Source organism: Chionomys nivalis, chromosome 15, assembly GCF_950005125.1.
Source record: "Chionomys nivalis chromosome 15, mChiNiv1.1, whole genome shotgun sequence".
Classification (NCBI taxonomy): domain Eukaryota; kingdom Metazoa; phylum Chordata; class Mammalia; order Rodentia; family Cricetidae; genus Chionomys; species Chionomys nivalis.
The window spans coordinates 9,884,858-9,911,043 of record NC_080100.1 but is presented as its reverse complement, the minus strand read 5'-3'; the positions used below and the strand labels follow the sequence as shown (position 1 = coordinate 9,911,043).

Sequence of the window (26,186 nt, the reverse complement as noted above, 5' to 3'; positions counted from 1 at the left end):
GGTTTTCTTGCACACACAATGTTTTAACATTAATCAGGTGGTTCTACAAAATTAGTAAACAACAAAGAATCCCAGGAAGGTAATGCTTATAAAACAAGTTTATTTATGATCGTCCCGAATCCCCAGAGAGATCCCTCTTGATAAAGAACACAAAGGTCAGAGATGAAAAGTTCCTGTGGCTGAGGTCAGCCATTTCCCTTCTCTTTTTGTCCACATGTCTCTCTATGTCTTGAAGGCACATCACGGTGTTAACCGAGGAGATCTCTTCCAACCTGCCAAACCCCAAATGTGTGTGGCGGTGGAGGAAATCAGTGGCTCTTTCCACCCAGTGTTGCCAGAGGTCTTAGTGCCCTCCTTGGCTAAAACGGTACCGTGGGCTTTTCAGAAATATTTCTCTTTCAAGTATGACCGCTGTCACTGAGAAAAGCCAATGTTCAGTCCATCAGAGACTTAAAAGACAGGAATGTGGTACTGGCGGTCATTCTCGGTCAGCAGGGCGATCTCTGGCCACTCCCTCACAGGCTCCTCAGGGTAGTAGACTGTGAAGTCTCTGGAGTTAAACTTGAACAGTCGGAACACTTTTATCTTTACTTGGAGGGAATACCCGAGTATAAACATGTCAATCTGGGGACAAGATGAGAGCGAGGTCACAGACTGTGTTCATACACTTCCACCAAGACGAGGCCGGCTGCGGTTTATGAGACGACCTGCTTTGTAACAGAGTTACCCATAGAGCAAGTAGGCATGACTTAGGGACAAATGCCCGCAGTGTGGAAGGAGGGCAGGACCATACTCAGCAAGAGGAAATCAGGGGAAACTATTCAGAAAGAGAAAGGAAAGTTCAAGCCAGGGCAGTGGCTCACAGCTTCAATGCCAGCACTCTGGGGGAGGGGCAGGAGGACTGTCATGAGCTGGAGGGCAGTCTAGGCTTTTACAGTGAGTTCCAGAGCAGCCTGCGCTACAGAGTGAGACCCTACCTCGCAGGGGAAAAGGAAAAGAAAGGAAAGGAAAGAAAAGGATAGGAAAGAAAGGGAGGGGAAGGTGGAAAGGAAGTGAATAGGAAAAGGAGAAAAGGGAGGGAAAGGGAGGAGAGGGGAAAGGAGGGGAGGGGAAGTGGGAAAGGAAGTGAATAGAAAAAAGAGAATGGAAAGAAAAAGAGAAAAGGGAGAGGAAGGGCAGGGAGGGGAGAGAAGGGGATGGGAGGGGAGGGAGCTCGTAATTAAGAATTGCATTGCTTTCTAACCAATTTGATGTCTTAGTGAAGATGCCATGCGTCTCATCGCTTCTTTGAGACAGAAAACAAGTGAACAAAAGACCTCAGTCATGGTGAGGAGCTTTCTCTGACCTTACAGTTGCTACTAACTCTTGTCTGTGACAGGGAACCGAATGCTTCCTCATGATGACTGTGCTTTCTGAGTGGCCTTTTCCCAGTTAGTGTCTGTGTGGTCACGAGGCTCTACGAACCAGCCCTCTCTGGTCCAAGGGGTCCTCGAACTCACAGGACGCACCAGCCAGCCACGAGGCCCATTATTCTTCTTTCACACATGTGAAGCCATTAACCCCAGCCGGCCACCTCTGTGGAGGTGGTTTCCTTACCGCTCAACAGAAAGCCTAAAGGCCCACGGGGATTCCTGAGTCATCCGTGGATCACACACTGGGAGCCCCACTCACCTGCTCCAGTCCACAGCTGTCCCCCATGGGATTCAGGTGATTCATCATGAAGCTCAAAGGGTCTGAGGAGGACTCCCTGGAAAACAGGAGTCGGAAAAGGCCGGGGATTATCTTGTTCGTCTTCATTTGCTCGTACATTTCCGTGACCTGGTAGAGCATGATGAACTTCACAGCCTCGTAGAGCTTATACTCCAGAATGGCGTCGGAGAAGAGGATGTTGCACATGCTCCCTCTCTTGTGATAATCTCTCATCCCACTAAACTCGGTCCACTGCAGACACAGAGGGAAGTGGGAGCTGAGAAGGGCAAGCATGGACATACAAACCAACGCACAATTTGTAAAGTACTAATGAGATAAGCCAGAGAGGAGGGCAGGAGGGTGGCAGAGGAAGGCAGAATTTTATATTTTCACGTCTGTCTTTTGGGACTATTTGATTCTTTTTTAACCATATGGATGCCACAGTGGGCTGAATGTTCACCTGTCTCTCCAAACTCATGTGTTGAATGTCTTAGTCCAGGGAGATAGCCTTAGGAGATGAGGCCCTTACGTGGTGATTAGCTTCTGCGGGTTAGAGTCCTCATGACTGGGACTGGTGTGCCTTTAAGAGGAAGCCAAGCCATTTTTGGCTCTCCTTCTGCCATGTGATGGCAAATCAAAACAAGCATGAACAAAACACTGTCCACCTATCTGTAAGTTAGAAAGAGGGCTGTCACCAAATGTCACTTCTTGCTAGCCTCCTGGTCTCAGACTTTCAATCTTCATAACTGCAAGAAATAATCATTGGTTGTTTAAGCCCCCAGTTTATGGTGTAAGAGAAGCCTGAGCTACCAGACTAACACACAAGCACCTTACTTTTATAATAAGAAACAAAATAAAATCGCTTTTCTCAAAACATACCACTACTAGGTAAACCATCAAACACGTCCATCCTCTAAAAGTGTTTGGGGTCATAGGGTCACCCGGAGACTATGCCAGTGAAGAACAGCCCGAGAAGCTGCCTAAGCTCACTCTGCAAAGCACTTCAGAGGGTCAACGCCCACCCTCACAATAACCATGCAGGGGATAAACTATTCACAGTTCTTCAGAGACAAGAAAGCTGTGACTTGGAAAGCCATTTTGCACCCACCTATAATGTGTGAGCAGGATGTTTGCAGAAGGGCATTTCTGAGGTCTAGACTTTGTACAAAGTCCTTTTGTGTATCTGGTCTCCAGTGCAGCCCCTGAGGCTTCTACCCCACAACGGGCCAAGCCATCATTACATATAACACTAACTCTGGCTTAGCAAGAGAAAGCAAGTCACCACCGCCAGCAGGAAGCCTCCTGAGCTCAGTTTCCCTACCTCACAGGCTCCGCCCCACATTACAGGGAGCCTGCCTTGCCTTTGAGATGGATGCGTTCATCTCCACTCATTCATTCTATAATTTTTCCTACATACTCACCTGCGTTTTCAGTAACTCCACGCATTTCCGTAACTTTCCAAACACATTGGAACCTGTATACTTCTCAGGTCCAAAACTGTACTGCTGGATCCAGTTACAGCCTTGAGAAAAGAGTAGCTTTTCAGGAAGCTTGAAAAGGAAGTAGATGCCAACAATGATTAGTGTCTGAGCGCTCAGTGCGCGCCATCCAAAACACAACAGCACAGTCTTATCTCAGGCAGTCATCCTTGGAAAGACTACCACGTCAGTTAAGTGAGGAGCAATGGTCATCTTTGCTTTAGATGTGTGGATTGTGTCATGTCTAGATTATATTAAAAAAAAAAAAAAACTCAATCCAGGGCGTTGCCCAAAGAAACAATGTTTCTTTGTAACATTGATGTAATCGGTTAGAAGCCACTCCTAGTTAGAAAGGCAGGGCACACCAATTGGTGAGTGGGCTCCACAATGGTACAGTACACTTCCCAACCTGGCTGTACCTCATCAGCTGAGAACAGATTTAGTCCGCATTTCCTACCTTTTTACCCTTTGCCTCATCTTCCACTATCACCGAACAACACCACCTGTCTCACAGAACTCTGGGTTACATTCTGGGAGATTCAAAGGTTGGACTATGGTGTCTATAAGAACCTATTCCACTGTGGGTAGTGAATACCGAATCCCACAAACTTGACATCAAGGAGACTGAATACATGGGACCATATATATGTGTGTGTGTGTGTGTGTGTGTGTGTGTGTTTTATATTTCTTGCTCCACCATCCTAAACTGGGCATACTGCATTCAAAACAAGAATTTACATTGTTCATCAAGAACATATGTCTGGGACTGGAGAGATGTCTCAGCAGTTAAGGGTACCTGCTGCTCTTCCAGAGGACCTGGCTTCAGTTCCCAGCACCCACATGGTGGCTCACAACTGTCTGTAACTCCAGTTCCATGGGACCCATTGCCCTTTACTGGTCTGCTTGTGCACTGCAATCACAGGGTACACTGACATACATGCAGGCAAGATACCCATATATATATATACGATAAATAAAAAGAATATACTGTCATAAATTATTAAGAAAATGATAAAATAAATGTAAGCTGGAAGAAAACACCTGGAAATTACATATCCAAAAAAGCACTTGTATTCAAAATATACAAAGGATTTTCAAAACATAAGAAAACACAATCCAATAAAAATGGACAAAAGGTTTAAGTATATAATTTTCCAAGAAGATGAGAGAGATTGCAAATACATACATGAAAAGATACTCAACATCTGCTCACCAAAAGCAAATGAGGGCTGATGAGATGGCTCAGTGGGTGATGGAGCTTGCTATGCAAGTCTGACGACCAGAGTTCAATCTCTGAAACCCATGTAGAGGTGGAAGAGGAGAACCAGCTTCACAGAATTGTTCTCTGACTTCTACATATGCTATGGCATGTGCCCTTCCCCCATCTCTCTCCCTCTCTCTCTCTCTCTCTTTCTCTCTCTCTCTCTCTCCCACACACACACACACACAAATAAATAAATAAATGAGTAAGAAGAAACAAAACATACCTAGTAGAATAGCTGAAAACAGACCCAGCAATACTAAGTGCTAGTGACCATGTGGATCACTATGACTCTTGCACTATACTGGTGGGAATACAAAGACGTCAAGTAGGTTTGGAGAGCAATGTGGCAGTTTCTCTGAAAGTTAAGCACACACCTCCCAAAGCACCAGAAATTTAACACCTGGTCATTTGCCTAAAAGAAACAGATACTATTCCTATAAAATCCCATAGAAGGCTATTCCTAACAGCCCTATTCCAAGCTAAGCACTGGAAACAATCCAGATGCCCTTGAACTGTGGGTCAAGTGTGTCCTGGTCATATAAAGGACTATCTTGTCAGAGCAAAAACCTTCTCAGTTCCTGGGATAGCACAGAGGAAATGTAAATGCTCACTGCTAGCGGACAGCAGGGAGATGGCGGAGTAGAAGATTCCGTTCACATGATACTGGAAGCAGCAAACCATAGGGGCAGAAAGCAGATTAGGAAGTGTGCAGACCAGAGGTCTGGGGACAGCTGACAAAGAGGTATATGAGAGAACCTTGGGGTGGTGACTATATTTCATATGCATTTGTTAATAAACATTTATGTGACAGTGAAAAGCCTCGCATTATCAGACCTCCTTAGCTATGAAGGATGGGTGCTTCTTGAGAAAAGCTGAGAGCATTAAAAACTAACAAAACTGGGAATACTGGCATGCTGAGATGGCTTATCTGCAAAGAGACAGAGGGGACCAGCCAAACAACCCATCAACGCTCCTTCAACATGAGAGTCCTGAACACAAAGCTACCTGGCCAGGACTGGGGGCCCCCACACGCCCATGTTCCCAGTGGGGCATCGTACCTTCACGATGTCTTTTTCTTTCATCCATGATGGGAAAGAGAGACCCTGGCTGAAGATCTGGAACAGCACGGACCTGAGAGCGTCGTAGTTATCTCTCTTCACTGGCCGAACACATTTAATATGGTGCCTCCAGAACAGCTCCTCATAAGCCTGTCAGGAGAAAAGGGTGGTCCGAATGAACCCCACTGCATCAGACGCCAGTGTGAGCTCGGTGAGCACAGACTTCAGTGCTCACCCTGGAAGTGAAGTCTCAGTGAACACGCCGAGTGAGCGTGTTTCCACAGGGGATGGTTCCCAAACAACCCGAATAAGAGGACTAGTGATAGATGATGACTGTACATGTAGTTTTACTCTTTGAAATGTTTTTTGTGTGTTTTAGAACAATTTTTTGAAGATTTATTTTTAAACGATGTGGTATTTGTGGGTGTGTGTGTGTGTAGAGCATGGGTCTTTACATGAGCACAGGTACCCACGGAGGCCCACAGCAGGTGTAGGATTTCCTGGAGCTGGAGTTACAGGTGGGTAATTGTAAGCCTCTTGATGCTGGGAGCTGAACTCGGGCCCTATGCACGAACTGCAAGCACTCGTAACAGCTGAGTCATGTCTCCAGCCCCCTATTTTATCTTTAAACTTTATTGCCATAATCATCATATCACTATTTTGTGTGTCCATGCACACGCACATGTTAGTGAATATCTGGAAGCCAGAGAATGGTTCTCCTGACGCCAGCAGCACACTGACAACAAGTGCTTTTACCCTGAGTCACTTAAGTCTTGCCCTATGGATGGGACTTTAAAGTGGATCTTATGTATGGAGTCTGCCTCATGCTGGTTTAGATGACTCATCTTGGAAGGCCAGGTTATTTGGGGCTGATAAGGAGTACAATTTAGCCACAGTGAAAACAGTAGAGTTTTAAGACCGCACCAAAGAGTACTTTGGACCTCTCCCTCCTTTTCCCCCCAACAAAGACAGGAGTGGGCAACACTGTTGGGGATATTTGCATTTACCAAGATCACTCCAATGGAACATCCCAAAACTCCTCAAAGTACTTATGCAGGGTGCCTGATCCCCCCCACCCCAGTGAAGAGTCTCCACAGCACATGCAGAAGTTAAAAGGCCAGAGATCTAAATACTCATATTTTCTCAAGTTACAGACTTAATTGATTCCTATTCACAGCGCTATAAACTCTAGGTTGAAGCCTGTCCTCAACCTTTCAGCTTGACTCAACAGCCTAGAGCCTTCTGGGGAGGAGGAACCCACTTGAGGGGATTGGCTATTCTAGACAGGCTTATGGCCACGTCTGTGAGACAGTCTGACATAGAAGGACCTCGCCCACTGTGGGCAGCACTGTCCCTAGGCAGGTAAGCTTGGACCAGATGAGGAGAGCAAGCCAGTAAGTAAGTAGGGTTCCTCCATGGGTTTTGCTCCAGGTCCTGCTCTGACTTCCCTCAATGATGGACCGTGACCTGGAAGTCAAATAAATCCTTTCCTCCCCCAAACAGCTTTTGGTCAGACTGTGTTATCAGCAGCAGAAAAGCAAGGTAGAACAAGACCTAAAGCCAGCATCTAGCAGCTGCTTGGTTCCAAACTTAGGTTGCAGCTTTAACTGACATCCCATTTGGTGCTGGTGGACCCTTGGGTTTGGCAATGCTGAACAGAATGCACCCGGTTGCCGACAGACACTGCCTATCTACACCGCCACAAGCAGCCGTACCGTACCTTCCGCATCAGTTTGGCACGCGGCGTTTCTCCTTTCCACTCTCTTGCGCAATAGCTGAGTAAATCTACTTCTGCCTCCACACTGAGGTTTCCTGGGCAAAACAGAAAATACAAGGCAGCTGAAATTGCCCACTCTTCTCCTTTCCCTAGCCTCCTCTGCCCTCAAAAGGAAGAAAACGTATGCACTAAAGTCTTTACTTTTGAATTTTCTCTGCAGATAGCCAATCCACCTGAAAGATAAAGGAAACAATTACATATAAGAACTTTCTGTAGGGCAAGGGTGTCTTTGAAAAGCCAAGATGACAGGATGACCTACCACTTCAACCGGTGCCCTAGATGTAAATGCAGCCTTCTGAAGTAGCAGAGGGAAGCTGATAGAAGCGACACCACCATCGTCACAGAGGCCCTTGCTGCTCTCCAGGCAATGCTAACGACTTGGCTTGTAACCAGTATCCAGGAGTGAACTTGGTCACTTCCTACAAAACAAACAGACATGCTTAACACAGTTACACATTTGCTTTAAGGGACATATGACACATTGGACAATTTTGTCCCCAAGTGACTATCATCGATTTATATACATTTTTGTGTATGTATGTAGATGTGCATGTTTGTGTGTACACAGATGCATAAGTATATGAGGTATAGCTCTCTGTGTGTGAGTGTGTGTGGACAATCACTAGCACCATTGCTTAGGTGTCATTGACCCTTCTTTGAGATGTGGTCTCTGACTGACCTTAAGCTGACCTACTAAGTGAGGCCAGCCAGCAAGTCCTACGTATCCACTAGTCTCTGCCTCCTTAGCGCTGGGATTACAAGCACACAATATCACAACCAATTGAGAGGCAAAAAACACCCATTGAGATATTCCCTCAGGCCTATATACACGTTTTTAGAGTATTCAAACACTAAATCCAAAATTAAAGCATCATGTAATTTCTCCCACAATCTGTGTCACATAAAACATCTTTTTCTACAAAACTAATAATCTACAATGGACATAAAGAGTATAAGCTTCAGAATCTGGAATTCAAATCCTGTTTCCACCATGAGACTGTGTGCCTGTGACACCCGACTACCCGGATCTGAGTTGTCTTGACTGTACCACGCAGGTGGCCCTGCGGGGAAGGGGTGAAATGACATTTATCTGAGATGTCTTGACTGTATCACGCAGGTGGCCCTGCAGCGAAGGGGTGAAATGACATTTTGAAGCACCAGCACAGGGCGGGCACATGCTCGTTTCTCGCCAAGGACCTCTTGGATCCACTCCAGGCAGGCTCTGGTGACCCGTTACCCATTGCTGTTTTGAGGCATCACAGGTCGCATCATCATTTGAGTCACACAGGAGTGAGCCAATCAGCAGAAGCACGGGTACCACTTTCCACATTCACTGCTTCAGATGCCCACTGTGATGCCTGGTCCAACAAGGCAAAAAACTAAGGGGCGAGGGACCGGCAGATAGGCTTCCAGTACTCTGTTGTGTCCAGGAGATTTCCGGTCACATTCTGCTTGAGTGTGTGACAAGCTGAAGTACAAATGAGGAAGAGGACTTCTGAACGGTGGCCAAAACCCCTGGGGTTTGTTTTGAAATAATTTCCTCTACAACAGATCATTGAGTAAAATTCCATTGACCAACTGCAATAAAACCCTCATCGGCATGGAACCTATGATTCCATCATTTTTGGTCTTCTGGATATTTCATGTGTATTTATATTCCCAATAAAGAAAGAATTTACTAACAAATCGGGAAAAAATAACCAGGAGCAAATATTAAAATATACTTCCCATTACCTAAAAGAACATTTTAAAAATGCTTATCTATCTAAAGAAGTTATTTGGCTGCTCAAATCATTATATTCGCTATTTCCCAGAAATTTAACAAACTATTGTTTAAAAACACAAAGCTGGGGATAGAGGGATGGATGGCTCAGTGGTTAAGAGTACACTGCTCAGGCCGGGCGTGGTGGTGCACACCTTTAATCCCAGCACTGGGAGGCAAAGGCAGGCAGATCTCCACGAGTTCAAGGTCAACCTCGGTTCCACATCAGTCAAAGATACACAGAGAAACCCTGTCTCAAAAAAATAAAACAAAACAAACAAAGAAGAGCATAGTGCTCTTCCCAGTTCTGAGCACCCCTGAAACTCTAGGTTCAGAGGACCCAACACTCTCTTCTGGCACTACTGACACATGTACACACATGACACTCACATACACATCAATAAAGAAAAACGAGGCTGTTGAGGTGGCTCAGTGGTTAGGAGCACTTTCTGTTCTTCCAAGGGACCTGAGTTTGATTCTCTGAACTCAACTTGAGTGGCTCAGAACCACCTGTAACTTCAGCTTCAAGAAATCTGATGCCTTCCTCTGCCCTCTGTGCACATCTGCACACATGCCCTTTACTCACGCAGACACACACACATACACCCAAGTAAAATAATAAAATAAATCTTAACAATTTAAAGGTCCTAAGAAGTCTTTTTAATAGAAAGCTATCCTATGTTAACATTTATAATTTTAGATTATTACTAATTTAGATGGCTTTCTCCACTTATAATTCTGACACACACAGTTACTTTTAGTAAATTCTTGAATTCACAAAATAGTATTATCTATGAAAATATAACATGTGGTAGCTGTAAAATTCTTTTTTGAAAAAACAGAACACCACGTATGACTTGTATGTAGAGACTGACTCCTTCCTTCTTTCTGACAACATTAGGGGTTGAAGCCAGCATCTAGAGCATGCTTCCCACACAGCCCTGAGAACACTTTTTGTAACAAATGCCCAGTTCCTCAGCTTCGCTGGTCCTGTGTGCATTGCCTACCGACGAACATCTGGACAGTTCTGCACTCTTTACAAACAATGCCTTGGCAAGCGGTCAGCATTTATTACTCACATCCCCTAAGGAGTCCTGGCTGCTTGTCTTTAAGGATAATTCGAAGAAGAAGAAATACTGGGTCAAGGAATTTGCACGCCGTCAGTTCTGACAGGTACTGGCTTCCAAAAGAGGTTTGTGAGCACCCTCCTGCCACCGAGAGGACCCAATGCTGTAAGGACTGCCCGATGGAGGGTGTGTTTCTGAACTATCCAGAAAACGAGTTTCTTTGGAATGCACAGGTCAGTCATACTTCTTTCCAATGGCGGGACTTTGTACAGTATCTGACATCACTCAGACTGCTACTCATGTGTGTATGTTAGAGGTCAGTGGAGGGCTCACAGCCACTGCAGTGAGGACCGGGTACTGCCTCGACACTGCTCATCTCTCAGATGCTATCTGAGGGACCGCCCAGCCCCTTGGGGCATCTCTCCTTAGAATAAGGCCTTTCCTGACAGCCCACTGAAGATAACTGTTCTTTCTGTGTTTGTTCATACCTTTTCTGTCTCAGTTTCTTTCTCCCCCTCCCCATCTCCTCCCGCCCCATGTCTCTTCCCTCTCCTGTCTCTTTCTCTCCCTTGCCCCGCTCCAGCCTTCTGCTCATATCCTCACAATGAACCCAACAAGAAGGCAGCTTTCTGAGCATCTTACCAGGAAACAACCTGGACCACAGGCCTGCACTCCGGGTCTCTCTCGATTCCGTGCACCCACTGCTCAAACTGGAGGGCTTACCATGACAGTTCCACACAGGAACACACTGTGCTCATACAGTATCTATTCTCTCCTGTTCCCCTCTCTCCCCCCCACCCCCCCATAACAGTCCTCTCTTTCAGATCTTTTCTTTTTTTAAATTTTAACATATGAGAGAAAACACACGATACTTTTCTGTTTCTGGCTAATTTCACTTAGCGTGAAGATCTTAGGTTTCATCTACTCACCTGAAAATAATACTGATGCATTCTTAACACTCTAATATATGATTTCATTGGTCAGCTAACCCCATATATTAGGTGCTCACTTTTTTTTTTTTTTTTTTGGTTAAGTAACTCAGGCCTAGAGGGGTGACGGAGCATAATCACGGGGTTCTGGTGTGGGTAGGTGGGAACCATCCAGAGGTGTGTAGGCTGGAACTCTGCAGGACGCACGGCATGTCAGAGGCAGACATGGCTGTACAGCCGTGTAAGGATCCGCACAAGCTGCTCTCTGACCATGTTCTTAGGAGCAGCACTTCTAAGTCAAAAGAGTGGGAAGAATTGTATCTCATTCCACCCAAGTGGCTGAGGTGTTATGCATGGATTGCCTTCTTCTTGCCTCTGAGCCCCACAGTGCCACAGAGGAGCCCCAATTCCCCACAGGAACCTCCCTCTACCTCCATCTCTAAGCCAGGAAAAAAGAGAGAATAGAACGGGTCCTTGTACGCAGCCAATGTTTTGCACAGGTCTGTGCATTTTACCATCCCAAGATAGAAGGCACAGACCTGCTGGAGGGCATGAAGAAAACGTCAGAGAAGGGCTGGCCACAGCATCATTTACACTAAGCACACAACAAACACTACCGCTGTTTTCATTGTGGTTACTCTAACCACCTTTGCTTTGTAGATTAAAGAACTGTTAGGGACAAAAAGATTAAGCAGCCACCTAGTGGGAGTTGCCCAATACATGGCAGAGCCAGTAATCAAAGGCAGTGGCCATGTAGTTCTGGAAGCTGCCTGCCTGAGCACTTGGCTGTCCTCCTATCTGTGACTGTGAAGCTGAACGCAGTTTCAAATCAGCACGGGTAGTAAGTACAATTACGGCTGCAGGGGAGAACAATGTACATCCTTTTCTCAGAGCTGGAGAGATGGCCCGGTGGGTAAGGAGCACTGGCTGTGCAAACCTGAGAACCGAATTCCCAGAACCCACATAAGGACCAGGCACGGTCGCATGTGCCTGCAACCCCAGCACTGACAAAGCCGGGCCGACACCAGTAGCTTACCTGCTAGCCCGCCTAGCCAAAATAGTGAGCTTCATTCAGTGAGAGACCTTATCTCAAGAGGATGGAGCAATAATCGACAGAAGACACCTGATAGCCTGCTTTGACTTATGCACATGACACACACACACATACACACCCACGCACACTCACATACACAACACATGCACAGGCACACACACACATTTCTCTTGTTTTAGGGTCAATAAATATGTTAAACTAAAAAAAAAAGACAGGAATAAAACAGCATAATAAGACTGTCAATCAGTATGAGGACAAGTCTGATGAACTCCTACTGAATCAAACAGCATCTCTCCAAACACAGCTGAGAGAGGGTAACACTTCAGACATAAGTTTCAGAGGGCCCCTCTTCCCACCAAAGACAACTCTGCAATCACCACCAACTTCCACCCCCTGCCTCAGAGAGGGGTCCTGCTGGGTGGTGAGTGGGATGCAGGAGAGCAAAGGAGAGAGCTCTTTACCTCCCAGACACAGTCATCCCACATCCTGAGAGAACAAAGGGAGGGTAGGCAGGGAGAGTTCGGCAAAGACAGCTCTGGGAAGTGCGGGATGTGAGAGGAAGCTGGGAAGAAAGACGTTGCCAGGAATTAGGGATCTGACTCTCTTTCATGCCTGTCAAGGGGCAAAAAGCAAAATTCCTTTTTCATACTTTTGTACTGAACCATTGAGCTCCGCAACACACTTCTTTTCCTTTCTTTCTTTCTCTCTCCCCAACCTTTCTTTCTTTTTAATATATGTCTCATGTATTCCCCAACCGCCAGGATTAAAGTGTGTCCCCAACAATCAGGAGAAATGGGCATTAGGCTCCTTGAGGAATTACAGCAGGTACAAATGCCTGTGCTCACCTTCCACAAAAAGAGAGGTAACTGGCTAGAACTACAAGAATCACTGGGCTTGGGTGTTTGTTTTGCTTTTGGTGTGTATGCGTGGTAAAATGCTTAAAATTTTCCCCCATTTTCTACAACGTATCAAAGCTGAAGTAATTCAAACATTAAAACAGGAAACCCAAAAGTGGGTGGAAAATGCCAAGCCCTAAAAACAAAACTAAGACACTGAAAAGCCAGAAACGGAATGAAGATCTGGCTCAACAGACTTGGGCAGGTCTCCTGGGCGAGTTCAGCAGCAACGCTGACTTGTCTCGAGACTTCTAGAGCTGTTCTAGATAATTCTTTGCTTCCAGCTCCCCATGGGCTACTGCAGTCTTCAGTCTTAACTACCTCCCAGTGTTAGGGATTGAACCACGCTAACTACTGAACCACACGTTAACCAAACACCACCAATGAGCTGTTCTCAGCTCTCTCCCAATCTTCCACAGGACAGTATCGGTACCGTGGCTCTTTCTACACACAAGACCTCCCGGCAGTGGTATGTCAAGGGCTACTATCTAGACCAGTGATAAGTTAGACAATTTGAGCTAGAAGGATAGAAAAGGCAATGGTGTTTTGATGTTTGAGGTAGCAGAGGGTACACTCTTCCTGTTTAAAAAACAAAAACAAAAACTGGGGCGTGTTCTAACACTACACTGAAATTCACAAGCAGCAGATACTCTCAACTGTGTTCTGTTGTGGTTGGGAGAATGCTGTCTTCGTCATTCACTGATACTACTTTGTATTCAGGTGTTAGTTCTGCTTAATTAAGAAAGACCAGCTCTTCCTCTTAGAGAAGCAGGAAAGCCAGCAACTATGGGACCCTGTCATTCTCTCCAAGGAAGAGAAACACTTAGTGGAAGGTTTCTATCTTGAAAGTGGTGAGCAGTGAGACACGCAACCTACTCAAGTTGGCAGCAGCCTCCACAGATGTGGCCTTCTCACTCTGGACTCCTGGGAAACTGAAAGTACCCATAATACACCTGGAAATCACTTCCTGCCTGACTCAGGGAGGACTGTGTGTGCCGTAAGAACACTGTAAGTCGGAGCTGTCTTGTTTTACTCTGAGTATCTTAAAGAAATGTCAAAAGTGACCTGTCGTCTTAAAGAGAAGTTTAGTTTTCTCACTGTGGTAGGGTTTTGACAGCCTACCAGCAATGAAAACACAAGAGCTGTAGGTGCAGACATGCTACATCAAAGAGCTTGGAATCGATCCTTTTCTGTGGAATTGTGGAAGTGCGGCACGGCCCAGGAGAGAATGGGGTGTGTGTCTGTCTGTCGTCCGTCTGTCCGTCTGTGTGTTCTGGAATCTTGCCTTCCTTCTGTCATTTATTAGATTCAAGACGTTAAGCAAATCACACAGCCTAGGTGGCCCTAAACCATGGCCCAATGCTTAACACATGGTGATGAATCAAGGCCGGATCAAGACGAAACTGCCCTATCCCATCAGGATCCGCTCAGCAAAGCCTTTGCAACCATCTCCCCAGAACCCATGACATAACCAGGGTTTGCCCACCTCTCACCTGGGAACACACTCCCTTCTAGAGGCAGCTACTTTCCTTTTCTGATTATGTGCCTAGTGCTAAGTCTACCCTCATTCTTTTTTTTTAAATATTTATTTATTTATTATGTATACAACATTCCTTCCATGTATGTCTGCAGGCCAGAGGAGGGCACCAGACCCCATTACAGATGGTTGTGAACCACCATATGGCTGCTGGGAATTGAACTCAGGGAAGAACAGTCAGTGCTCTTAACCTCTGAGCCATCTCTCCAGCCCCGTCTACCCTCATTCTATCAACACAGATTAGGCTGTTCCTACAAATCAGCCAGGGTCCCAACAGCTGAACTGCACTGGCAGAAACTCCCATATGCAGACAGATGGACCCACTGAGGCAACCTCCGGGGGCACAAATGGAGCTGAGACGCAGCAAAACATAGGACCGAGGTTAGGCTGGGGAAGGCTTCCTTGGGCTGTGAGCGTGGTCTAAGGTCAAAGGATGGAAGAGCTAGCAAGGTAAGGAAAGCAAGGAAGGCCAGCACAGTTGGCCAGGATCTCAACATTGCTGTGGTTCTCAGTCAATATGTCTAAAGAACGGCCCTGGCAGGTCTGAATTAGGAGGCTGACACAGAATCAGGTTTGTGATCACAGCCTGCAATGGTCTTCTTGCAGTCATAAAGAGTAAGTCTGATTCCTAGCATGGGGTAACTTTCTCCATCTTCCACACACGTGCAGGGTTAGAATTCTGTTGCATCTCCAAGGCCTGAATTCAGCCAGCTCGTTAGGCCTAGCACCCCCAATCCTCTCTCCACACTGCAGACCTGCTCCATACACACTGCAGGACAGGACACCATCCTGTCCACAGTGAGGGTCTCCTCTGTCACATTGCTGGCCTTATACATACACAGGCCTGTTCTATGCACCTATGATGGCTTTGTCTACTAGTCTGAAATCTCCTCTAAGGCCAACGCTGAATCTTTTAACATTTCCTTTTCATTTTATAGCGAAAAGAAGTTTATCATGATTTGTAAGGCTTAAGGATGGCTGGAAATAGACTGTTTGCCTATCATGGGGGAGGGGTATGTTCAAACCCCAGTACTGGAAAGTAAGAAAAGAAACAAACAAAACAACAACAACCACACCAGAGAAAAAGAATACCCCACTAAGTCCATATCTCTGCCCAGCCAGTCAGGTGTCAATCAATGCTCCTGAAATGAATAATTGGTGATCCAAGGGCAAGGCTTGGCATTGGCTCTCTACGGAGGGTCCCCTACACAAGGACAGAAGAGGGTACACAGGGAAAGATCACACTGTGAACAAGCTCTGGCTCTTCATTCATAGGAGATATGCTCACTGGAGGAGCTGTGTCACACTTGCTCACGATCACTGGAGGAGCTGTGTCACACTTGCTCACAGATCACTGGAGGGGCTGTGTCACACTTGTTCACAGATCACTGGAGGGGCTGTGTCACACTCACAGATCACTGGAGGGGCTGTGTCACACTCGCTCACAGTGGATCTGCTCACTGGAGGGGCTGTGTCACACTTGCTCACGATCACTGGAGGGGCTGTGTCACACTTGCTCACGATCACTGGAGGGGCTGTATCACACTTGCTCACGATCACTGGAGGGGCTGTGTCACACTTGCTCACGATCACTGGAGGGGCTGTGTCACACTTGCTCATGATCACTGGAGGGGCTGTGTCACACTTGCTCACAGATCACTGAAGGAGCTGTCACACTTGCTCCATTTCTAAGGTGCTCACACTGAAGCCCAGGGAAGATGAACAGAAATAAGAACTTGAACCCCATGTTCTGACTCAGGGAGGTGCCCTTAACCCTAATGATATCACTGTCTTCCCCTGAGCTGTTCCCTTCAAAGACGTAATAACTGAGACTTGCCAAACTCCGCTCCTGACGAATCTGAATTACTGCATCTTGAGACTGGATCATATGGTGCACAGCTGCAAACTGATAAATGCTCAAGAGACCACAAATTCCCATTCTGAACTCTGCTGACAATTTAACCTCCTTTGGCTCTATGCCGGGGCTTCATCTTCTGAAAGGAGAGAAAAGGGCCAGAGTAGTTCTCAAGAGCCCAGGCGAAGAGACTGCCTGGGGGACAGGCATGACTCCTACCACCTTTCTCTTCACTCTTTCCCAAGAGTGGGGGGTCTAGAAGATGCTCTTGGGATGCTCATCCTTGCCCCTCCTCTCTGTACAGAACTGAACAATCTTTGGAGAGGGAGTCTTCCTAAGAGGAACGCCTGGTGTTTAGGAAGTGAGTCTAGCTGCGGGATAGTGAGAAAGGCCATCCAGACACACGATTCTGCCAATCTGCCCCTGAGCTGAATTAACGCTTTCCTCACTCTCCGACATTGCTGCCCAACTTTCCAGTCAGCACATGGGATGGGTTGTCTGCATCATGTGTGCAGGATTCATGCTTTTAGAACCAGGCAGGACCCTTTGTTTATCCCTGTTAGGTGTGACGTCACTGGCCTGTGCAGGTCCACTCTCAGGCCTTACTATCAGACTGCGGTCATCTAACGCAACCATTGGGTACTGTTGCTAATAGCTACAATCCTTCTAAACTGACTTTCCTTTCCCCAGCCTGCTTTTATTCTGGAGCTGGTGTGGGCTGACATTTTAAAAAATTGATAGATGGATCATCTATTTTGGAAATCTGTCCACTCCTTGTCTTATTGGTAGGAATTATCTACACTGGCGGCCACTGAGTGAGAAATAAAGTCCCATAGACAAGGAGTGGGAAAGGAAAAGAAGGGCGTGTTGACCATGGAACATTCCTACCCAAAGGCCTCAGGAACGGGTTCAGTAACCAAGAATAAGAATACATGTGCCAGTCAGTGTGACAGCTCCCTGGAACACCCAACCACACCCTAGGTCTAACTGAGAAGCCAAGATCTGCCCCAACTGGGGCTCAATGTGATCCTGTGGATGGCCTCCAAGAAGGAGACCCACGGGCCAGCTCTTCCATCTTTCCCTCCTTCACCTGTGAACTCGTCTACCCTCCATATGGCCATGTTTCTGCTCTCCGTAGAGAAGCCCACAGCTTCAAAGGGAATCCACCAAACTCGGATAGAGCGGTACTATTCTGTCTACAGAGCAGTACCATTAGTCACGCTTCAGGGCTTCTTAGAAACGGGCTCCTGAGTTCCTCTGCAGCTGAATCTGTGTCCTGTCAGGACAGCTGGGATCTGCATGCACACTGATGTCTCAGGGCACGGTGGTGGAACCGCCAGGCTGGTTTCCCCTGAGGCTGACTTACTGGGCTGTGCCCATTCTTCACTTGACATTCCCAGGCAATTTCAATGTACTGCCAGGGTTGGAAAACAGAGAGCACAAGGGCTCCCTCCATCCCTGGCCATTTCTGTTCCTTCAAACATACCAGACACTGGTTAAATGCCAAAGGAGAAACAAACCCAAACAAAGAGAATCAGCACTGCCCAAGTGTTCTGACTATAGCCGAGTACAGTTCTCCTTCCCTTCTGCCAAGTGAGAGGCCCACTCAGCTTACAAGTCAAGAGTTCTTTATGGCAGGAGTTATTCCTGACTGAAAAGGAGCATTTCTAGAATAGTCACAAGAGAAGACACACCACTGTTTGTGAAGTCCTACAGCAGGGGCCAACTCACCCCAATTTTCCTGGGACTCTCCCGGGTTTAGTCCTGAAAGTCCCATATCTGAGACATACCTGAGTTTCAGGCATGTCAGGATAGGTCACCTAGGGCCCCCTTCAGTCCATCCTGGCCCCTCCCCCCACATGCCCTTTGGGGCCTCCTAGCACACCCCTACCCCTACTTTGCTTGCATTCTTCCCTCAGTCTGGAACATTCTTCCATGGCCTAGGTCACACTTTCTTCCAGCTCTCAACTCAAATGTCACTTGTCTGGCCCATTGCCAACCCTTAGCAAACCCACTCTCTTCTGCAAGGCACACGGTGTCCTTGCCCAGCGCTTGTCCATCTACAGCCGTGTTTATGTTCGACGGCCTATCTCCCCCCACTGTGGACAACTTAAGGACCCGGACTGTCTGTTTTCTTCATGCTCTAGGTCCAGAGGAGATGGTTAATAAATGCTGACTGAATGAGCCAGTGCTTCTGCGAGTTCAGGATCCAGCACTTAGGTCTCCACGGCACAGCCTAACCAGCTCGCCCTGAGTCTGTTCTCTGCCTTCACATAAATAGAACATGGAGCTTCAATGGGGACCCATGGCTTCTCAGGGGAAAGGCTCATTCCATCCTCTCCGGATGCTGGCACAGCTGTGATGAGTGGACTCCGCACGGAATGCAACGCTCACCTTCCAAACAGAATCATCAGCCAGGCATAGTGGAGAGCACCTGTCATCTTGGCACTTGAGAGTCTGAGGCAGGAGGATCAGGACTTCCAGGCTGTCTTCAGCCACATAAAGAGATCAACATTAGTCTGAATTAAAGGAAGCCTCATCCCAAAGTAGAGAGAAGGAGAGGGAGGGAGAGAGGGAGAGAGAGAGAGAGAGAGCACGCACACTCAACAAGAATGGCCTATTTCTCGCCCTTTTTTCTCTCTGATATCTGGAATGTAATAAGTGTGATAATTGATGATTCACATTTCGGTACAAAATAAGACCGTGGGCGTGGAAGCCATGTTCCGTGTAGAAACACAGTAGAAAGAACAGATGATAAACAGAAACACATGGAAAAGAAAAGGCCCTGGATTCCAGACACCACAAACCCATCCTAGCTATGGAGAGCTAGCTACCTCTGGCCTCCAACATAGAAAAAGATATGTCTTCAATCATTTGGTGGTGTTCTGTGATCCCACTACACCTAAACCTAGCCTGGTGGTCCCTTCCGGCTTGGAATGTGCATGTCAGAAGCGTGAGTCACCAGTGTGTTTCTCTTCCTTTAATAATACACCCCATGTAAATCCAAAGCGGGAAGTGAGAACATGAAGTGGTCACCTAGCAGGAAGGTTTTGCTGTAGCGGGATGAGGAGGGAGCTGGGTGTCTGGTCCAATGGAGCCGAGTGCCCTGGACCTCCGCTTCTGGGCCCAACCCCAGCCCCGTGAACAGGCCTCCAGATGCCAGCCTATTACCCACCACCTCCCCTCCTCCAGAGACCCCTTCCTTTCAGCGTGCTTGCAAGTTGTGCTAGACAGATAATCACACTGGCGCACAGGCATGGGATTTTAAACAGCTGGGAACTAACCCACCTTCAACTAAGCACAAAGCATTATTCAAAGCTAGAGCCACGAGGATGCCGTGGGTGTGGATTGAAGACCCATCCAATAACCAGCTGTATTGATCGCACTAGTTCTAATGAAGGGTCCTGTGCACATGGAGAGGGGGTAAGAAGAGGAACCGCTGCCAGTGAGGTTTGTCTGGGAGAAGCCACCAGGACGGGAAAGAAAGCATATAGAACAAGGCAGGCGACAGTCTTCAACTGTAGACATCAGCTAAGTGCCCAAACTCATGCCGAACAAATATTTAAAATACAAAATAGATGAATATACCTTGAATAAATCATGATGTAAACTCTTTCAGTTGAAGTGATTTTTACCTTCATGCTTAGAGGAAGGGATGCCCACGCCAGAGTCCTACACAGTCTCAGGGCCGAGACGAAGAGACTCAGTATTTGTATTCTTAAGTCCATTCATTATATTTCCATTCTAAGGTACGCAGCCCACCTACTCTCTGGCTGCCCTTGCAAACACCAAGCAAAACAACACCCAGCCGACACTGCTGCCATCTGCACTCCACTCCACACTTCCTATGGAGCTGGTGGCTGACTGCATTTAGCCCCAGCCATCTCTTCCACTTCCTCTTTCCTATGGCCATTCTGCTGGGTGCAGCATGTAACCCATCCAAGTGGCCAATTTGGGGCACTGTTTTCCTGTATCTTCACACAGCCCGAAGGTCAGCCGAGGTTCCCTCGTCACAGATCATTAATCTATTCTCTCAGTATACCAGGTGTTGCCCTAAGACCGAGGGATGGAGTCTCTCAGCGCCAGGCAAGGATTTAGTTCACTTCCGTTAAACCTGGGGACTACACAGTGCGGGAAGCTCTCTAGTGCTAGCCTAGACAGCAAACAAGCCTAGTGACTTTCCACCACCAGCTCCAGGGCCACCCACAGTCACACACCATTCAGAAACTGGCACGGATCCAAGAAGGCTGTCGTACCTCCACCGAGGACAGGGAGTTTATGTCCACAATGATGGGACATGAGTTACTCTCCTCTTTCTCTCTGCCTCCCCCCCCCCCCGCGTGCTTGCAGGTATAAATGTGTGCATGCATGAGTGTGTGAGAATGTGTGTGTGTGTGTGTATGTAGGCCACATCTGACATCAGGTGTTTTTTTTTTTTTTTTTCAGGTGCTTTTCTGAGTCAAGCTTGGGTACTCGCCTCGCCTGCATGAATCCCCAGGACTCAACTAGCCTGCATGCCCAGCAAGCCCCAGGATCCTCCTAGCTCTGTCTCTCAGCACCAAGATTACAGACACACACAATGCTCCTGGCTTTTGAGTGTGGATGCTTTAAACCCAGAGTCAGGTCCATGGCATGCATGGCAACACTTACCAACTGAGTTTCCTCCCAGCTCCCTCAGCCCTTGACTTTTAGTGAGAGTCCTCTCCTGTGTCAGTTGTGGGTGGGGCTTTCTAGAGAAAGCGCTGCAGTCATGTGGTTAAGATAACAACAAAAGATTTACTATGAAATTCATCATTTAGAAATATATCAGCCATAATATTTTATGTTCTGTACTTCCTGGAATTTTTATTTCCTAGGAATCCTGGCAACAGTAACGACAGATGGTGTTCCCTCATCTCTTGGAGATAAACATAAACTTTTTACCATCTTTTTCATTTAAACGCAATGCCACCTGTCTGTTCTGCCTCCAATTAAACAGCAAAGTTGTTTGTTGCTTCTTAAATCGACTATGTCTAGAACAAAAAGGTACTGGAAAAACAAGAACACACAGAAAATCTTTCCTGCTAATTTGCTATGAAGAAGCGTCAGTCAGTCTTCCATGAAATTAACCGCAACCAAATAAATGGACACATAAATCCAATTATTTTTGAGACAGAGTCTCACCGTATAACCCTGGCTAGACTGGAACTTGCTATGTAGATCAGGCTAACCTTGGTCTTGTGAAGATCGCCTTGCCTCAGACCCCAAGTGCTGGGATTAAAGATGTGTTGCACCATGCTGGGCACAACCTTGATTTTTGAAAACAGATTATCTAAGTAACTGTACATTCATTAGCTGAGTCATGTGGATATGGGAGAAAGGAGAACCCCAGGTGAACCCAGTAGTCTAATAAACCCCTGAAAGTTGGGGGCTTGCAGTAGCCATAAGGAAAGAGCCATATAGCTAGGAAAAGCTTGGAAGAGAAAAGTTTTATCATCTCTCTTCTCCTGTACACCCCGCAAGTCACCTCAGTCAACAAAGTTGTATAACAATGACAACTCAGCCTTTTCCCTGAGAACAGCTTCAGGGTGCTGAAGAGGCCCTAGGACCTGCAGGGCCTGCTTAGGTAGACGCCAGGACTGTTTCAGAACTGGACCAGGCAGAGGATGGTTAAGAATCTGTCATAAGTAGAGACCTGAGGTTTGCAGGCACTCGTCAGAACAGGCACCCATCCTCAGCAGTTCCCATGGATGGGAGGTGCCTGGACATCATGGGCATCGCTCCTCACTTGATCACTTCCAGTTTGCCTCTCTCCGTGAACACAGACCAGCTCACATCTGAACCCACTCACCTGCCCCGTGACGACTTGTGATCACCCACGGAAACAGGCTGTCTAGGGTGGGCATGAAACACCTGCTTCATGGACAAGGTCAGTCACTGACGAAGGGCTGGGGCACGAGGAAACCCAGGATATTTGGGATATACCATTTAATTGTCAGAATAGTTCAGGTATGAGGTGGGGGCCTCATTTGGAGCGGTTTCTTAACCCAGGGATAAACAATAAGCAACTAAATAAGAGACGTCGAGGATGACGGTGATAACAGCAGCACTGAGCATGAGTGGTCTACCCTGAGCCACACACAACCAGAACAACACTGCATGAGTAAGTGGCTCTAACACACAAGGGGTAGTAAAACAAATACTAGCCGTTATTGTCCTAATTTTAGTTTAGCTTTAGAACACTTTCCTTAGACAAAAATCTTACCTACGATAGCAATATAATCCAAATACTAAAAAGCAAAGCTGTTTCCAGTGTGGCTGGAATGTGAGACCTGGCTCGTGGGATTCCTCCATTACACACTGGACATTCTGTCTCTCAAGCCCAACCCTGGGGTCCATCAGGGAGCTGAGTAGCTCCTCAGAACACAACCAAGAACGTGTACATTGCCAGTCAACTTAGAGACAGTGTGGGTGACGTGCAACAGCAGCTCAACCCCTCCACCAGTTAAGGACCATGTGAAGCAAGAGCATCGGAGGTGACTGCAGGGAAAACACATCCTCCTTAAACCCAGAGGTTTGCCGAAGATGTTGAAAGATGAGCTTGTTTTACTGCATCATCGGATGCTCCCAACAGGTGACCGCGCCTCCTCTGAGCTTGGGAGCACTGGATAATGTGACCTTCAAGATGCTCCATCCTAGCCGGGCGGTGGTGGCTCACGCCTTTAATCCCAGCACTTGGGAGGCAGAGGCAGGCGGATCTCTGGGAGTTCGAGAGGCCAGCCTGGTCTACAAGAGCTAGTTCAGGGACGGGCACCAAAGCTACAGAGAAACCCTGTCTCGAAAAACAAAAAAAAATGCTCCATCCTTCTCTGACATTCTAGCAGTGTCCTTCTAGTTACACCGTGCAAAGACGTGTGTCCTCTGACTTCCAGTAGTTTAAAAGAACTACCCCAAGCCTCTTTTCAATCTCTGACAGGTGACAGGTCTGTGGGTTTTCTTCTGTTGTCTCTTTGGTTTCTGTCAAGGGTTACTTATCTTTTTTTTTTTTTTTCGAGACAGGGTTTCTCTGTGGTCTCGAACTCACAGAGATCCACCTGCCTCTGCCTCCCAAGTGCTGGGATTAAAGGCATGTGCCACCACCGCCCGGCAAGGGTTACTTATCTTAAAAGCCAATCTGGGTCTCTCTTTTAGCAGAGTTAAGAGGTAGAGTAAAAGGTTGTCTCCATCTCAGCTTGAGCAAGTGACTCTAAAACCACTATCTCCCCTCCCCCAATAGAACCAGCAAAGATGAGCTTCTAAGCTTCTAGGCCCTCAGCAGTTATATTTTGAAGGGAAACGTTTTCCATAATCTAATCCTTGAATCTCACCTTCTGCAAACATACTGCAGACACCACAGACTGGAACAAATGGAAGGACTCTCTCCCTGGCCTCCCGGCACCGACACACCTTAAACTAGGCGCAGAAAAAGGAAAAATTCTTGGTGGTTCTGTTAAGCCAAAGTAGGCATTTTTCAGCCTCACCTGCTCTTTCCAGCTGTGTCCTTACCTCTGTTTCCAACTTTCCTGTCTCTGCCAAACTAAGGCAGGGAGAAGGGAAGAAAGGAACGAAATTAAGATGTTCAACTGGATACACCCACAGGAAATATTTGGCTAATAACCCGAGGAGCACAGAGGTAAAAAAGAAATGAGTTCATTCTCCAAACTTTTGAGGGAAGAGGTAAGCCAATCACAGACTGCTAGGCTGGGAGAGGCCATAGGTATTAACTTATCGGGCACACTCATTTCACGAATGACTGAGTGTCCTGAATAGCTGTTAACTCCCACCTAGATACTCTAGGATGGACTGACGTTCCTCGCCTAGAACAGTGTTGTGTCCACCACACTCAACACCGCTGCTGTGTCAGTTAGGAACACCTGCTGGGACCCAGGACAGCAATGAAGACGCATTCCTGGTGTCCAACAACCCCACAAATGCACAGAACACACACTGTTTGGCTTCCCTACCAGGCTCACACTCTTGGTGTGGTAGAGAGAGAAATACAGAATCTGGCATGTGGCCCATCATTTCCCCTGACTTGGACCCGACACAGCTGAGGGATGGGCAGGAAAAACACCCTTCACCTCTAAGTCTTTGGAGCGAAGACCACAATCACCCAGTGGCGTAGAGGCCAGAGCAGCTAGAGCGACCTGCTGCCATCCTGTCCCCTTGGTACGCTCTTTAAGTCATGAGAGTTTTCTGCGGTTTACAAGTCTGGTTGGTGTCAAGGTGTGGGCCACATCCTCTGCAAGGCGCGAACCCCGGTAGCTTAGTTTACAACAAAGTCAGTTCTCCCTGAGAACACCAGCCGGCAGACCCCGCCTCTCTCGGGTTCCTGGGGGCTCAGCTACAACCCACGCCGCCACGCGCGAAGGTGCAGCCGCCCCCTCTCCGCAAGCACTCGGGGTACACTTCGCCCTCCCTCGCCGCCGCGACACCCTCCGGAGACCATACCCACCCACACCGGCGCCCACCTGCGGGGGTCCGAGCTCGCTCCCGCTCCCGCGGCGGGCTCCTCGGCGCCTCCATGCGGGCCGTGCGCCTCCACCCGCGCGCACCCTCCGCCCCGGCTCCAGTCCGGAGCCCAGCTCGCTTCCCCGTCGCCACGATCGCGAGCTCAGCCGCGGAGACAGCCGTCCGTGCTCCCGCCCACGAGCGCAGACTGACGTGCACCGCGGCCAGTCAGAAGCTGAGGCGGGCCCTGGGGGCGGGGCCTCCGTGCGAGGTCGGAGTGGAGGGCGTGGGGGCGTGGGGGCATTTAGAGCTCCGCTGCCCAGTCACTCGCTACCGAGGCTCGGCTCAACAACCCCCGGGGCTCCTTTGGGCACACCAGGGCTCCGGGAATACCCGGGCGGTTCACCTGCTCGGATCCCGAGCTGTGCACTGAAGCCAGCGAACTTGGAGGCTGACGGGTCGAGGGACCAACGGCGTCCGCCCAGGACACCCTGGTGCCTCGGTTCTCTGCTCGCCAAGGAACAAACCTGCTCTGTCTGCGCCAGAGAGCGAGAGAATGGAATCCAGAAGCTTCTGCCAGTCCCAGGGGCCTATTCCACTATGTGGGGCCAGGCTTCCTCGCCTTTCTCTGTGGGTCAGCAGAACCGGCTAGTGCGTGCTTGAAACTGTTTAGGGATGGAACAAGTGCATTCTTGACACAAAGTGGTTCTGTAAAAGAATTTCTTAAAAGTTTAAAAAAGAAAAAAAAGAAAAAACAAACGCTAGCAGAAGTAAATGACCCAACAAGAAATAGACAGATGATTCTTTTGCTCCTCATTTCCTAATTTGATGGACCCCCCACTGTGTGTTTTGTTTTGTTGTTTTTTTTTTCTTGTCCCCAGAAGAAAAAGGAAGAAAATTAAAATCCCGATGAACACTTCCCTTTTCTCGAGAGTAAATGGATTCCAGATACAAACAGTTTTGCATGTGGAATATTCTGGCAGTCTCTGGGAAAATAAGCTCCATAACTAAAGAAAGATGTGGAAACAGCCTGGAATTTTATTTGAGTTCAATAGCCTTGGGGCAATGTCAACAAGTTATTGAAACATCGCAAGCTTTCTGAGCCGCAGAACAAAGGATGAGGGAGAGGATTGTGTCCTCCGATTTAGTCACGCCTGTGAAATCCCTGTCAGACCAACAGCCGGTGACACAATGCCAGGCAATTAAGAGAGCTGGCACGGGACATGCGTTCTGAGTGTGCGTTTCGCCTCTTGCTCGTGGGATTGGTAGCGTTTCCACGACTTACCGAGGCCCATCAAGTGCTGGTGCAGAGTGCAACCTAAGGTCTGACCTCAGTCACTCAAACGTTTTC

The 26,186-nt window shown here is 47.7% G+C and overlaps 1 protein-coding gene and 1 long non-coding RNA gene across 3 annotated transcripts in view; one reads left to right on the top strand and one right to left on the bottom strand.

Moving 5' to 3' along the window:
- The window catches only part of LOC130887310 (uncharacterized), a 49,522-nt gene extending 28,221 nt beyond the window's left edge, over positions 1–21,301 (top strand). The window contains exon 3 of the long non-coding RNA XR_009058361.1: positions 20,813–21,301. This is a non-coding gene — a long non-coding RNA (uncharacterized LOC130887310). The remainder of the gene's footprint in view (positions 1–20,812) is intronic.
- Otulinl (OTU deubiquitinase with linear linkage specificity like) lies at positions 81–25,002 on the bottom strand. 2 transcript variants are annotated; one of them, XM_057789678.1, is made up of 8 exons: positions 24,856–25,002; positions 7,526–7,685; positions 7,408–7,439; positions 7,210–7,301; positions 5,490–5,639; positions 3,111–3,239; positions 1,672–1,941; positions 81–624 (listed from the first exon to the last, which is right to left on the bottom strand). In XM_057789678.1, exons 1-8 carry the CDS (start codon positions 24,908–24,910, stop codon positions 451–453), a joined length of 1,062 nt encoding a protein of 353 aa, XP_057645661.1. In that variant the 5' UTR covers positions 24,911–25,002; the 3' UTR covers positions 81–450. The 2 variants fall into 2 exon arrangements, with proteins under 2 accessions (XP_057645661.1, XP_057645662.1); XM_057789679.1 differs by lacking the exon at positions 24,856–25,002 and adding an exon at positions 23,713–23,763.
- Between the last annotated feature and the right edge of the window lie 1,184 nt (positions 25,003–26,186).